Raw genomic sequence first — 16,454 nt, 5'->3', positions numbered from 1 at the left:
TTTTTAATAAGAAAAAATGGAGTATTATGCAGGTTATATATGCTACAAACGCTATGCTAAATGCGGAGCTAATGGAGGAGAAGGCGGCGGCTCACATCAACCCTGCAAACAATAATATTTCTCCTTTTCACGTTCAAAATATACAGTTCCAAAATGCAGGTCTTTTGGCGTACAGTGATGCTGCGTACAATCCGGAAATTGCAAAAGAAGAAGCTGGTCTTGGAGTTCTTCTTAGAAATGTTAGTAACAACCATACTGTATTTGTTCAAGCTGCTGCAAAAAATGTTTGCTCTGTTTTGCAGGCTGAAGCTATTGGATTATCACTGTCGGCTGAGGTGGTTAAAGCTCTAGGATGGAATACTGCTATTTTCTTATCTGATTGTAGGAATCTTGTCCAGGTGGCTAAAGCAAGAAACCTTTTAGAGAGTTCAGGAGATTGGAGGATAAGACCTATGCTTGCTGAATTTCTTAATCACACTTCTTTTCTTTCATCATGTGAAGTCAGGTCTATACCTAGGAATGGGAATGTCATTGCTCATTCCCTAGCTAAGAAAGCTTTTATGCAAAGAGCTGTCTCTAGTTCTTCAATCTTATGCAGCAAATCTTCTGGATGTAAAGCTCAACAAGCTTTAAACTCTATCTCCTTTCCTTTTGGAAAGTTGATCTCTGTACACTGTTTGGGTTGCAAATAAATAAAATCAAGGGCACTCTTTGAGGGCCAAAAAAAAAAAGGAATACCCTGATGAACGGGCCTCTCATTGGTGATACACCTATTCCGAGATAAAACTTGAAAATAAGGGTTACAAGGCTATTCCTATCTGAATGAGCGAAACACAAAACACAATGTCTCTCTTCTATTATTGACGACATCAAGAAAATCGCAGAGACTCACATCTAGTCACAGGAAGAGATCGAATTTAAAAATGAACCCAATGAGAAGATTGCACGACTTTTGAGAGAAGAAGAAAGCCTGAACTCACTTGCCGCCACCGCCGATGAATTCGTCGCCCGAATTGAGGAGAAGTGGATCTCGGAGAGGGGAGTGGGCGGGGAGCTCTAGATGAGAATGCGAGATGGCGTGCGCACCTCGCAGTCGATTGGGATTAATAAGTGTGACATCACTCCCCCACCCATCGCCATGCTCGTGGATCGAGGAAGACGTCGAGTCGCACCGAATCAGCTCCTCGAGCCGTGCCAAATGAAACAGGAAATGTACCGCGTCGCACGGTACAAACCCCTCATCCTCGCGACATGTATGTGTGTCGACAACATGGCTGGCCTCATCGAGGAGAACCAGTTGCCGCGCCACCACCCGCCAGAGAACCGCCCCTCGTCGGTAAACGCGCCCGGAGCCGGGGACAAACCACGCCGACCACCGTGAGTGGAGACGTGCGTGGTACGAAACCCTCATCCTCGATCGGTCCACGGCCGGCTCATGGATGTCACGAACATGTGTGATGTCCTCATTCTCAGCTCATTGTGATTACGGAGAGGGGTTGTTCTCGGCTACACGGTACTATTTCCACCGACTGTTTTATTAGTAATACCTCGCCAAGTTAATTTAATCTCACAAGACAACGGAAGTCTCGAAACGTTGACACCACATGCACACCTCACCTCCTGATACTCTTCTCAGCTCAGCTCATTCCGGTCCTGTCTTCTCTTCTTCCGAAGTGGCTGGATCCAGGCAGTAAAGATTGGTTTGATATAGAGACACATTTTAAAATGTGTCGACACTTTTCGGCATCATTTTAAAAGCCATTTTCCGTCTGGTCGGGTGATCGCTACTTAAGCTCACCCACCGTCTTCTTCTCCGCACCAGGCGAAGAATAATCCCTCGGCTCTTCTCTTTCTTCTCCCATGGCGACGGCGACGACGGAAGGCCGTGGGCGACAGAGAGCGAGTCCGGACCGCCTTCCCGTGCCTCCCCGCCCCAGCTCTCGGTCCCGCTCCCGCTCCCGGTATCGGCATCGCGCGCCGCCTCGCCACGCTCCCGGGTCCCGGCATGCTCAGGGCCGTCCCCGCGCTGAGCCGTACAAAGGAAGTCCACTTGCAGCTTTCCTATACTTGTGCGCTGCGCTTGGAGTTGCCGTCGCCATTCGGCTGTGCGCAAGTACGCCTCCTTCGTACAGCACGTTGCGGGCCTACCGAGGCCTCGCCGCCGCGGTCGTCGGCGCTCTCGTCATCGTCCTTTTTCTGAGGCATCCTCCCCGCTGGGCGGATCAGGAATACCCTCATGGACCTAATCAGATCCCGGCGGCTCCGACTCGGCAGATTCAACCGGAGCAGCCACGCCTCCTTCCCACGCTCTCCATCACCATCACTGGGGGCATACTGGACGCGAGCCAGGTTGCTGCTGCCATCCGCAGCTCCATGGCAGACAGCACCCGTCCGACTCCCGCCGTCAATCCACCCCAAGCTGACTCCTCCGATTCCGACTCCGACGGGTGCGGGTCAAGCACCAACGGCGACGAGACCAATAACTTGTGGTATACTCCCGTCCATCTCCTGAAAGCAGGGGATGTCTGTCTCATCCTCCCCGTCTTCATCCAGCAGTTCCAAGAGATGGCTCCAGGGTTAACCGAAGCTGAATCCCTTGAATTGCTGCTGAGAGCGTTCAGAGATGCCAACAAATCTGAGAGATTCCACAGGTATTAAATCCCCAAGTACTCGTTGATTTATTTCAGCACAGGTTTGGTTCTTCCATCGGCACGATTTTTGTTCTTCCAAGAGGAAAAAACTCCAACTTCTCTACTTTGAGTCCTTGACTTTGCAATACTAGTCGATTTATTTTCTATATATATACCACTCCCTCCGTCCGAAAATACTTGTCATCAAAATGGATAAAAAAGGTTGTATTTAGAACTAAAATACATATAGATACATCCGCTTTTGTTCATTTTGATGACAAGTATTTCCGGACGGAGGGAGTATTTCGTACAATCTGTTTTAAGGACAAGATCAAACTTCAGAGTAGTTCACTTACTTCGGCAATACTTCCAAGTAAGTGTTAAAACCGGCTGTATTTTTCTCGTTCTAAGCTTTTATGAATCATGTTTACTTTACACCTTGGATGGACATTATGACATTATGTGGGCAGGTTTACTCTGCTGGTATGAGAACATCTGCCACGGAATCCTAGTACTAGTATGTTTGTCTTTACAGTATGACATTGTGTGGTTTCTTGTGATTGTATCATGCAACCTGTAGTAGGACTGGCAGATAAGAGCGCCTTTGGTGCTATATAATTGATATATGGATATAGACTTGATACATTCTGAAACTGTGTACGTTCTTAGCAGTACATTCTGAAGTTTGATCTTGTTCCTAAAACAGATTGTCCGACGTTGTTGAAGAGAACCAACGGATTATCTATTCGGATCCTCATGCGTTGACAGACAAATCGACAGGGGCTTTGATCATGACGATGAAAATTACTGCAAAACTTGTACATTTGATCTGGTACGAATTAGATGTGCAGAATTGGAAGCTATGTCAGGAAGTCAAAAAGGTATGCTTTCAAGAGGTTGTTGGGCAATCTGTAGAGAAGCTCCTTGATGTTGCACTTTCTTTCAGCAATGGAAGTTGGTCTGCTGATCATCCTTTGCCAATGCTGACTACCTTTGATGCGCTTGTCGATGTCTTACATAACATAAGGGAATTGCCTTTCAGCAGAATCGAGTATATTCCTGATGAGGTCGCTGATATACCGGACTTGCCCTGCAGCAGATATGAGTCCATACATAATGTGGTTGCTCATATTTTTTGTAAGATGGTGGTTGATTTGATAGGAATACTTGAGGGGACTATCAATGACATGCATATCAGCAGAGAACGTGCTATACATCCAGTAACTGCTCTTCTTGTACGATACCTGGAATTTTTCTATTGTAACGGAGAGATGATGCAGTCAGTACTTGGCACCGGGGATTGCACTATTGAGCTTATCATGATTGGCTCTTGGGTCTCCAAGCTCAGTGAAGATGCAGAGGTAATGTTCCCAGGGAAGGGACAAAGGTGCATTGAATAACATGGATTATGTTTATCAACTGAAGCATCATCCTGGAGGATTCCTTTCAAATATAGAACTGCAAAGGGGTCTCTGTTCGCTGTTCCATCAATACATTAAGGCCTACCTCGAGGAATACTGGTTTCCACTTATGCTGTCATATCTGGATGGTGATTCTCTGAAGAAGCCATGCCGTTCATCCTTGTATAAATTCACTGAAGAGTTCTTTAGAATCTGTGATGGCCAGATGACATGGAAAGTTCGCACTAAGCTTAAACAGAGACTGCCTGAACAGATAGTGGAATTGATTGTTCCAAAATATGTGAACTTCTTAGAGGCGCTGCAGGACAATCCAAGTTCTTGGTTGAAGAGGATGTGCCGAGCCAGATCCGAGAAACTGGTCTGCACTGCTGCGCGACTGGAAGAGGTGATCAGAGGGCTCTTTGAAAGATAGCATCTAGAGAGCTAGTCAGCTAGAAGGGCGCTAAACTTGTACAGGATCGGTGCATTTATCATATACTCCGTCTTAGCATTTAGAGAGCATTTGGTCTGGTGACCCGGCTGTGTTGCCAAACGGTGTGGTGTATAGTTTTTTTTTGGGTGAGGGTGGGGTGTAAGAATATTTTATGTGACCAATGTAAATTAGAGTGGGATTTTAATTAAGAGTTCTAGTATGATGGTTGCTAGAAATAATAGATAAAAGTCTGGGTTTTAACTCCCTGTTTTCTTTCTCTATAAGTTTCACACACGTATAGGTGTGTGTATGTCAAAGCTAGATGGATACATGTATATGAAGCTAGGTACCTTTGTTATATTCGGTCAACTGCCTGAATTCCCACCTGCCGCCTCAAGTTGGCCCCCAGATGCAGTTTTTTGGAATATACTTCCTCCGTTTCTGAATATTTGTCTTTTAAAAGATTTCAAATGGACTACCACATACTAATGTATATAGACATATTTTAGAGTGTAGATTCACTTATTTTGCTTCGTATGTAGTCATTTGTTGAAATCTATCGGCTAAAATTTGAAGAGAATTTGGACGAAATTCAGACGATTTTCATTCATATTTGTACATAATTTAAAAGACATAATTAAAACCCTAAAAACTACGCCGCCGCCGTCCCGAGCCATCTACATGCCGAGGAGCTTGTAGAAGGCGGTGTAGTCGCCGCCGTCGTCGCCGTTGTTGTCCTGCACGCCGCCGTCCTTGCTGCATCCCTGTCCTGGGTCGCCGAGGCGGACGGGGTTGGACGACGCCGGCGCCTCCTCGTCGCTATCGAGGACAACAACATTGTCCTTGTCGCGGCTGCGGCACCGAGCGGTGATCTCCTCCAGGGCGCGGCGTTGGCGCTCCATCTCGTCCCGCGCCCATTTCAGGCCGGTCTCGAGGTTGGCGGCCATGGCGATGTGTTCCTGCTTGACGACGAAGGGCGGCGACGCTGGCTCCTTCTTCGGCCAGACCAGGCGAAGATGGCCGCGGGGAGGAGGGGAAGGTTAGCGGCAGCGGCCCTCGTTTATGACGAGGTTGCCGCTGCGCCGGCCCTCGGGCGTCTCTTCGGGCTTGGCCTTGACGATGGCGAGCGGCGTCGGTGTGCCGGAGGAGTGGGAGTGGGAGCCGGAGGAAGAGGAGGACGCGCCTGCCATGCGCCTCGGCAGCCACAAGCTGCCGCTCCGATGCGAGAAGGACGGCATCGGGTACTCCATTCGCAGCGAGTTGCCCCCCTCGATGTGCTCGAGCACGGCGTGGAGAGTGCGCCGGGGGACGCCCCACCATTGACGGCGGCCATCGGAGTTGTGGCGCCCCGTGGTGCCGGAGCGCCGTTCGTTGACGCGAGCTGGTCGGCGTGGCGACGCTCAAAGTACGCCGTCCACAGGGCGTTGCTGTCAGGGGCGTACCTCACCTGCTGCCGCGCCTCCCCCGGCAGCGACGACCAGATCCGCGTGATCTCGTCGCGTGTTCAGCGCCGGTGGGCGGCAGGGGCACTGATACGTCTCCAACGTATCTATAATTTTTGATTGTTCCATGCTATTATATTACCCGTTTTGGATGTTTATGGGCTTTACTTTACACTTTTATATCATTTTTGGGACTAACCTACTAACCGGAGGCCCAGCCCGTATTGCTGTTTTTTTGCCTATTTCAGTGTTTCGAAGAAAAAGGAATATCAAACGGAGTCCAAACGGAATGAAACCTTCGGGAGCGTGATTTTTGAAACGAACGTGATCCAGAGGACTTGGAGTGCAAGTCAAGAAGCAATCGAGGAGGCCACGAGGGTGGAGGGCGCCCCCCTACTGGGCACGCCCCCTATCTCGTGGGCCCCTCGGGCGTCCACCGACCTACTTCTTCCTCCTATATATACCCACGTACCCCGAGAACATCAGAGGCGACCACGAAAAACTATTTCCACCATCGTAACCTTCTGTATCCGCGAGATCCCATCTTGGAGCCTTCACCGGCGCTCCGCCGGAGGGGGAATCGACCACAGAGGGCTTCTACATCAACACCATAGCCTCTCCGATGAGTTGTGAGTAGTTTACCACAAACCTTCGGGTCCATAGTTATTAGCTAGATGGCTTCTTCTCTCTTTTTGGATCTCAATACCATGTTCTCCTCGATCTTCTTGGAGATCTATTCGATGTAACTCTTTTTGCGGTGTGTTTGTCGAGATCCGATGAATTGTGGGTTTATGATCAAATTTATCTATGAGAAATATTTGAATCTCCTCTGAATTCTTTTATGTGTGATTAAGTTATCTTTGCAAGTCTCTTCGAATTATCAATTTGGTTTGGCCTACTAGATTGATCTTTCTTGCAATGGGAGAAGTGCTTAGCTTTGGGTTCAATCTTGCGGTGTCCTTTCCCAGTGACAGCAGGGCAACAAGACACGTATTGTATTGCTGCCATCGAGGATATAAAGATGGGGTTTATATCATATTACATGAGTTTATCTCTTTACATCATGTCATCTTTATTAATGCGTTACTCTGTTCTTTATGAACTTAATACTCTAGATGCATGCTGGATAGCGATCGATGTGTGGAGTAATAGTAGTAGATGCAGGCATGAGTCGGTCTACTTGTCACGGACGTGATGCTTATATACATGATCATGCCTAGATAATCTCATAATTATTCGCTTTTCTACCAATTGCTCGACAGTAATTTGTTCACCCACCGTAATACTTATGCTATCTTGAGAGAAGTCACTAGTGAAATCTATGGCCCCGGGTCTATCTTTTATCATATAAGCTTTCAATCTACTTTTATTTGCATCTTTACTTTTCTAATCTATATTATAAAATACCAAAAATATATTTACCTTATCATATTATCTCTATCAGATCTCACTTTCGCAAGTGGCCATGAAGGGGTTGAAAACCCCTTTATTCGTTGGTTGCGAGTTCTTTGTTTGTTTGTGTAGGTGCGTGGGACTTTTGAGGAGCCTCCTACTGGATTGATACCGTGGTTCTCAAAAACTGAGGGAAATACTTACGCTACTATTGCTGCATCACCCTTTCCTATTCAAGGAAAACCAACGCAAGCTCAAGACGTAGCAAGAGGGATTTCTGGCGCCGTTGCCGGGGAGGTCTTCGCTCAAGTCAAGACATACCAAGTACCCATCACAAACTCATCTCCCTCGCATTTACATTATCTGCCATTTGCCTCTCGTTTTCCTCTCCCCCACTTCACCCTTGCCGTTTTATTCGCCCTCTCTTTCCCAATCTCCTCACTTTTCTGCTTACCCTCTTTTTCCTCCTCGCTTTTGGTTGCCCTTATGTCTGAAACTGGGGAGATTATCGTCGATATGGACAATAATGATAACATGGAAAATTCTGATGCTCGTGTTGAAGAACCCCCTATCTTGCATACTAAAAAGTTTTGAATCGGTAGTGGTAATATTATTGGGAAAGGGGTTATTCAGGATTTCTTTACTTGTGCCGGTGCTTTACCCTCTATGGGCGGTTCTATTCTTCATAGAACTAGTAGTCTTGCGGATGCTATCGCTATGCTTGTAGTTGAGTTTGAAAGATGATAACCCGCAAGTATACGGGATAGTTGTAGACTCTTTCGATAAGTAAGAGTGTCGAACCCAACGAGGAGCTAAAGGTAGAACAAATACTCTCTCAAGTCCTATCGGCCACTGATACGACTCTACGCACGCTTGGCGTTCGCTTTACCTAGAACAAGTATGAAACTAGAGGTACTTTGTAGGTGTGATAGGATAGGTTTGCAAGATAATAAAGAACACGTAAATAAAAGCTAGGGGCTGTTTAGATAAAGATGCAATAAAGTAAGTATTAGTAGAGAGCTTTTTGTTACGAGAAAGTTATTTGTTCAAGGCAATTGGTAACTAGACCGGTAATCACTATTGCAATTTTATTTGAGGGAGAGGCATAAGCTAACATACTTTCTCTACTTGGATCATATGCACTTATGATTGGAACTCTAGCAAGCGTCCGCAACTACTAAAGATTCATTAAGGTAAAACCCAACCATAGCATTAAAGTATCAAGTCCCCTTTTATCCCATACGCAACAATCCCCTTACTCGGGTTTGTGTTTCAGTCACTCACACAACCCACTATAAGCGAATCATGAACGCATTGCAACACCCTACAGCGGGAGTCCTTCACGCTTACGAGACACGGAGGACACCATAGGACAATACCAATAATAAAACATGCAACTCAAACCAATCACGATCATCAATAACCCATAGGACAAAGCGGATCTACTCAAACATCATAAGATAGCCATACATCATTTGGAAATAATATATAGCGTTGAGCACCATGTTTAAGTAGAGATTACAGCGGGTAAGAGAGAGGTTACACCGCTGCATAGAGGGGGGAAGAGTTGGTGATGAAGACGGTGAAGTTGTTGGTGAAGACCGCGTGATGATGATGGCCCCCGGCAGCGTTCCGGCGCCACCGAAAGCAAGGGGGATAGAGCCCCCCTTCTTCTTCTTCTTCCTTGACCTGCTCCCTAGATGGGAGAAGGGTTTCCCCTCTGGTCCTTGGCTCCCATGGCGTGGGAGGGGCGAGAGCCCCTCTGAGATTGGATCTATCTCTCTGTTTCCGCCTTCCCTGATTCTACCCCTCCACCGTTTCTTAAATATCCGGAGATCCATAACTCCGATTGGGGTGAATCTTTCGCCCAGATTTTTCTCATAAAATTAGCTTTCTTGCGCCAAAAGAAGAGCGTCAACTGCCTTACGGGTGCCCCACGAGAGTCCAGGGCGCGCCCCCCTGTCTCGTGGCCACCTCGGACACCGTTTCGCGTTGATTTTACTTCCCAAAAATCATAAATATTCCAAAAAAAAATCTCCGTCCGTTTTTATCCCGTTTGGACTCCTTTTGATATTGGGTTTCTGCGAAACAAAAATTATGCAACAGACAGGAACTGGCACTGAATCAATATGTTAATCCCAAAAATAGTATAAAAAGTTGCCAAAAGTATATGAAAGTTGAAAAATATTGGCATGGAACAATAAAAAAATTATAAATACGACGGAGACGTATCAGCATCCCCAAGCTTAATTCCTGCTCGTCCTCGAGTAGGTAAATGATAAAAAAGATAATTTTTGATGTGGAATGCTACCTAGCATAATCTTGATCATATGACTAATCATGGCATGAATATTAAGACACGAGTGATTCAAAGCAATAGTCTATCATTTGACATAAAAAAATAATACTTCGAGCATACCAATAAAGCAATCATGTCTTTTCAAAACAACATGGCCAAAGAAAGTTATCCCTACAAAATCATATAGTCTGGCTGTTGCTCTATCTTCATCACACAAAGTATTTAATCATGCACAACCCCAATGACAAGCCAAGCAATTTTTTCATACTTTAATAATCTCAAACTTTTTCAACTTTCACGCAATACATGAGCGTGAGCCATGGACATAGCACTATAGGTGGAATAGAATATGATGGTGGGGGTTATGTGGATAAGACAAAAAGGGAGAAAGTCTCACATCAACTAGGCGTATCAATGGGCTATGGAGATGCCCGTCAATAGATATCAATGCGAGTGAGTAGGGATTGCCATGCAACGGATGCACTAGAGCTATAAGTGTATGACAGCTCAAACTGAAAACTAAGTGGGTGTGCATCCAACTTGCTTGCTCATGAAGACCTCGGGCATTTGAGGAAGCCCATCATCGAAATATACAAGCCAAGTTCTATAATGAAAATTCCCACTAGTAAATGAAAAGTTAAAGCATAGGAGACTCTCTCTATGAAGAACATGGTGCTACTCTGAAGCACAAGTGTGGTAAAAGGATAGTAATATTGCCCCTTCTCTCTTTTTCTCTCATTTTTTTTACTTTTTTCTCCTTTTTTTTGTGGGCTTCTTTGGCCTCTTTTTTTATTTGGGCTTCTTTGGCCTCTTTTATTTTTCATAAAGTCCAGAGTCTCATCCCGACTTGTGGGGGAATCATAGTCTCCATCATCCTTTCCTCACTAGGGCAATGCTCTAATAATGATGATCACCACACTTTTATTTACTTACAACTCAATATCTAGAACAAAGATATGACTCTATATGAATGCCTCTAGTGGTGTACCGGGATGTGCAATGATCTAGCATAGCAATGACATCAAAAAACGGACAAGCCATGAAAATATCATGCTAGCTATCTTACGATCAAGCAAAGCAACATGACAATAAATGCTCAAGTCATGTATATGATGATGATGGAAGTTTCATGGCAATATATCTCGGAATGGCTATGGAAATGCCATGATAGGTAGGTATGGTGGCTGTTTTGAGGAAGATATAATGAGGCTTATGTGTGATAGAGCGTATCATATCACGGGGTGTGGATGTGTGACGCCCTCGATTCAATCGTACACTAATCATACACGCAAATGTGTACGATCAAGATCAAGGACTCACGGGAAGATATCACAACACAACTCTAGACACAAATTAAAATAATACAAGCTTTATATTACAAGCCAGGGGCCTCGAGGGCTCGAATACATAAGCTTGAAAACACAAGAGTCAGCGGAAGCAACAATATCTGAGTACAGACATAAGTTAGACAAGTTTGCCTTAAGAAGGCTAGCATAAAAGCAACATCGATCGAAAAGGCAAGGCCTCCTGCCTGGGAGCCTCCTAACTACTCCTGGTCATCGACGGTCTCCGTCACGTGGTAGAAGACGCCCTCGGTGTAGTAGCCGTCGTCAGAGGTGGCATCTGGCTCCTGGACTCCACCATCTGGTTGCAACAACCAGAAAGAAGAAAGAAAGGGGGAAAAGGGGGAGCAAAGCAACCGTGAGTACTCATCCAAAGTACTCGCAAGCAAGGATCTACACTACATATGCAACATTATCAAAGGAAGGCTGTATATGTGGACTGGGCTGCAGAAATGCCAGAATAGAGAGAAGGCCTAGTCCTATCGAAGACTAGCATCTTCTCGAACCCACCATCTTGCAGCAACAGGAGGGAGTAGAGTAGCATAAAGTAAAGTAGCAGTGGTGTTATCAACCTCGGCCGGAGATCCTTTCTCGACTCCCTGCAAGAAAGAAATCCCAGAGCCATACTATCCGGTTATCATCACAATCAAATCCTCATCACCATCCAGTTCTCATCACAAGTATCCAGTTCTAGTTGTATCGATCGGGATACAACTCCAAGTGTCCGTTACCGTAGGACAGGCTATGCATAGATTAGTTCTTCCCTACAGGGGTGCACCAACTTACCCACCATGCTCGCTTAACTCCGGCCGGACACACTTTCCAGGGTCATGCCCGGCCTCGGCCAAACAATACGCCGCAACCCGACCTAGACTTAATAGAGAGGCCAGCACGCCGGACTAAACCTATGCCCCCAGGGGTCATGGGCCATCTCCCCGGAAACTCCTGCACGTTGCGTACGCGGCCGGTGAGCAGACCTAGCTACCTCCTTCAACAAGGCAGGCGCTTACGTAGTCCAACCCGGCGCGCGCCACTCAGTCGCTGATGTCTATTAAGTTTTGGCTGATGTATACGACGCAGAACGCCCATAATATGCCCACGTGATGGTTAGTGCTATTAGGCCAGAGGCCCCTCGGATCAAATATCCAAATCGTAGTGGATTAGGAACGCGCGGTAACAAGCAGAGACTCACGAAAGATGTGACCCCGTTGCCCCGTCTCAAGGACTTGCGGCAAGGGCTAAGAATGCCCGGCCACGCCTCGTAATTATCTCACGGGCACCTTCCAGGCCAACCCGACTCCTCATCACTCGCAATTATGCTCGCGCGGGCACCCCTCAGGGTCGACCCGTCTTTAGTAACATGGTTCAGTGTAAAGTCATAGTAACCATAGTAACTGTGTGTTTAAACATCAAGGGGAAAACCCGAGGAATCACCCCCGGTGAATTCCACTCAAAGTAATCATCAAGGTGAACGTAAGAGGAATCACCCCCGAGGTTCACACTTGAGGGGTTGCACGACAGAGTCATATCGGAAGTGGTTAAGGTGGAATCACCCTCGATGACCATGACCGAATAGCTACACTACAGGGTTAACATCAGAAGTGCTGTAGAGGTCTCACCCTCGGCACTCGATAGTAACCCAGCAGTGTCGAACAACTAAGGGGAAAGTGATGTGTGGTGCCGGGGCCTGGTCTTCAATCCCGTTGATCGAGTCTTCAATGATGAAGCAGGGGCAACAAGGACAAGGTGGGGGTCACTGATGGATCACTAACCAACCTATACTAAGCAGTTTAGGATAAGCAGGTAAGGTACAACAGTAAATACAAAAGCAGGCTATGCATCAGAATAGGAGCAAACAATAACAGTAGCAAAATCTAATGCAAGCATGAGAGAATGGAATGGGCGATATCAGGATGATCAAAGGGGGGGGGGCTTGCCTGGTTGCTCTGGCAAGGAGGGGTCGTTGTCGACGACGTAGTCAATCACCGGGGCATCAGCGGCCTCGGGGTCTACCGGAGAGAAGAGGGGGAAGAAATAGTAAATACATAGCAAACAAAGGTAACACTAAGCATGATATGACGCTACGTAGCGCTAAGCGTGCTCTAACGCGGTACTACACGTTGCAGACGAAGGGGGGAAACATCCGAGGGTGAATTCCCGACGTTAGGTGGATTCCGGACAAAGGAAAAGACGGGGAAAGTTCCATGTTTAGCATGCTAGGGGCATGTGACAGATGAACGGACCACGTATTCGGATTCGTTGGATTTTTCTGAGCAACTTACATATAGAAAACATTTTCATCCGAGTTACGGTTTATTTTCTATGAATTTTTAAAGTTTTATTAATATTCGGAAATTATTTAAATTAACAGAAAAGGAATATGACGTCAGCATGACGCCATGCTGACATCAGCAAGTCAACAGACCCGCTGACTGGTCAAACTGACCAATAGGTCCCACCAGTCAGCCTCTCTTACGTAACAGAGTTTATTTCAAACTAAACTGGGGGTTATTTAGCTACTGGGCCCCACATGTCAGTGACTGGTTAGGTTAACTAATTAGTTTTATTTATAAAACCGGTTTAGTTAATCTAGTTACGTGGTGGGGCCCGCACGTCAGTGTCACAGAGAAGCCCAGTCAGCATGTTGACTGGTCAAACCAGTCAACAGGGACCCGTGGGGCCCAGCGTCAGTGACTCAGGTGATGGGGCCCACGCATCCATGTTGGTGGCTGCGCCGGGGAGGGCTCCGGCGACCAAGGAGACGGCGGCGCCTCGCCGGAGTTGGCTGGAGCCGCGCTACAGGGGGCCTCCGGACCTACGGCTTGGACCTAAGGGCGCGGCCCGGCACCGCGCACACAATGGTGACGATGACTGGCGTTGGGGACGACCGGAGCATCGCCGGCGACGGAAAGGCGGCGACGAGCTTCGGGCGTGTGATGGCGAAGGCGAAGCAGCGTGCTACGGAACGAAAGGAAGGGCTGGGGAGGATCCCCGTGGTGCGGCGAGTCCAACGGGCTTGAGCCCGTGACCAAAAGGTCACCGGAGCCTCGCCGGCGGCGAGCTCCGCGGCGATGCATTCCGGAGCTCATCGGGGACGATGCTAGGAGGCACGGGAGGGAGCGTGCGCGTGCGCGTTGGGCTCTTGGGAACCCCAGGAGCACAAGTGTGAGCTCAGGCGAGCGTGTCGACGGTCACAACAACGGCAACGAGCTCGTCGGCGGAGCTCGGCTCGGCCATGGCGGGTCCAGCCGTTCTGGGCGCGTACGGGAGCAAAAGAGAGGGGGGGGAGGAAAAGGGGCTCACCTTGCGGCACGCACAGTGGCCCTCGGAGGCTTAGTAGCAGCAGAGACGGCGCCGGAGACGAAGAAGGGCGGCGACGACCGGAGACGTGAACGAAAGGGATCCGGCGCTTTGGTGCTCCCCAACTCCAGCTGAGGCCACCGGTCGATGGAGAGGACGACGGCAGATCTCACCGTCAAGGTCAGCGGGCGCGGGGCCGCCGGTGGCCGCGACAACAACGGAGGGCGGTGGCGACTATGCTTGGGCCGCGGATCTGGAGGAGAGGAGGGGCGGAGCGAGCGCGTGGGCGAGAGAAGAGAGAGAGAAAGGGGACAAGTGGGCAAGTGGGAGGCGAGGGGGCCGAGGCGTCGGGGCGGCCTTATCCCCTCCCATCGACGGCGAGGTGGTCCGGCGGCGACGCGCGGGCACGCGCCCTCGGTCGGTTGAACAGGGGAAGGGGGAGAGTGACGGCCCAGGGGGGTGTGGGCCGGCCTGTTGGGCCAGCTGGCTCGGGTGGGCCGAAGCCTGAGTGAGGCAGAGGGCCTCTCTCCCCTCTACTTCTCCTTTTCTTTTCTTTTTGTTGTTTTTCCTTTTCTTTCCCAGCAGCTTTTGCATTTTCTTTTAGCCACAATTGACTTTGCAAAATTATGCCACTGGCCAAAACAATTTCAAAGAATTAAAGTGCATTGCCTCAAAAAGGTTGGGAGGCTTTTGGAATAGTTGCCAATTTTATAAATTAAAAAGGGCATTTAATTTATTGCTTAGGTCACTGTTTTAAGTAGTTTAGGCCACTTAAACCCTTTGCAAAAATGTTGGTTCACCACCAATATTAGTTGTGGAATATTTGGCACATGATGAACATTTTGTTTTCATGTTTGAGAAATTTTGAATTCCCCTTATAATTTGAATTTGAATTTGACTTTGATTTTTCATCAAGTGATAATTAGCTCAGTAAGCATGGTGACCTGGCACCATTAACAGGGGATTACTGTAGCATGACACTGAGGGTGTTACAGGATGCACCGGCGAAGTTTGCACCAACTCTAGAGGTGAGAAAGGGCAATGCACGGTACCGAAGAGGCTAGCAATGATGGAAGGGTGAGAGTGCGTATAATCCATGGACTCAACATTAGTCATAAAGAACTCATATACTTATTCCAAAAATCTACAAGCCATTGAAAACAAAGTACTACGCGCATGCTCCTAGGGGGATAGATTGGTAGGAAAAGACCATCGCTCGTCCCCGACCGCCACTCATAATGAAGACAATCAATAAATAAAATTGTGCTCCAACTTCATCACAAAGCGGTTCACCATACGTGCATGCTATGGGAATCATAAACCTCAACACAAGTGTCTCTACAATCCACAACCACCCACTAGCATGACTCTAATATCACCATCTTTATATCGCAAAACTATTGCAAGGAATCAAACATATCATATTCAGCAATCTACAAGTTTATGTAGGATTTTATGACTAACCATGTGAATGACCAATTCCTGTCATCTCTCTAAATAGATATAAGTGAAGCAAGAGAGTTTAATTCTTTCTACAAAAGATATGTCCATGCTCTAACAATTATAAGTGAAGCAAAAGAGCATTCTACAAATGGCGGTTTTCTATGTGAAAAGAAACAGGCAATCCAAATTTCAAATGATATAAGTGAAGCACATGAAGCATTCTATAAAGCCATACTCAAAAGATTTAAGTGAAGTGCAATGATAATTCTATAAATCAACCAAGGACTATCTCATACCAGCATGGTGCATAAAAGAAAAAATAAAACTAAATGCAAAAGACGCTCCAAGACTTGCACATAATGCATGAACGAAACGAATTCGAAAACATACCGATACTTGTTGAAGAAAGAGGGGATGCCTTCCGGGGCATCCCCAAGCTTAGACGCTTGAGTCTCCTTGAATATTTACTTGGGGTGACTCGGGCATCCCCAAGCTTGAGCTCTGGCCTCTCTTCCTTTTCCTCATATCGAGACATCCTCGATTAGACACTACATCCACACAAAACTTCAACAGAAAACTCGGTAAGATCCGTTAGTATAATAAAGCAAATCACCACTCTAAGTACTGTTGCAAACCAATTCATAATTCGTTTTTGCATTGTGTCTACTGTAATATTACTTTTCCATGGCTTAATCCACTAATATAAATTGATAGTTTCATCAAAACAAGCAAACTATGCATCAAAAATAGAATCTGTTAAAAACAGAACAGT

At 47.1% G+C, this 16,454-nt stretch overlaps 1 protein-coding gene across 1 annotated transcript; it reads left to right on the top strand.

The window, feature by feature from the left end:
• The first annotated feature begins 1,860 nt into the window (after positions 1-1,860).
• On the top strand, positions 1,861-4,735 carry LOC119360271. The gene is made up of 2 exons (XM_037625981.1): positions 1,861-2,651; positions 3,337-4,735. Exons 1-2 carry the CDS (start codon positions 1,861-1,863, stop codon positions 4,028-4,030), a joined length of 1,485 nt encoding a protein of 494 aa, XP_037481878.1. The 3' UTR covers positions 4,031-4,735.
• The last annotated feature ends 11,719 nt before the right edge of the window (positions 4,736-16,454 follow it).

This window comes from Triticum dicoccoides, chromosome 2B (assembly GCF_002162155.2).
Source record: "Triticum dicoccoides isolate Atlit2015 ecotype Zavitan chromosome 2B, WEW_v2.0, whole genome shotgun sequence".
In the NCBI taxonomy this organism is placed as follows: Eukaryota; Viridiplantae; Streptophyta; class Magnoliopsida; order Poales; family Poaceae; genus Triticum; species Triticum dicoccoides.
This window is presented reverse-complemented; position numbering and strand designations above follow the sequence as displayed.

What these genes read in the sequence shown, in the direction of transcription:
- LOC119360271 (XM_037625981.1), top strand. Translation starts at nt 1,861, where the DNA reads ATGGCGACGGCGACGACGGAAGGCCGTGGGCGACAGAGAGCGAGTCCG. An exon ending in AAATCTGAGAGATTCCACAG is followed by an intron (nt 2,652 to 3,336) that starts GTATTAAATCCC and finishes TTCCTAAAACAG; the next exon opens with ATTGTCCGACGTTGTTGAAG.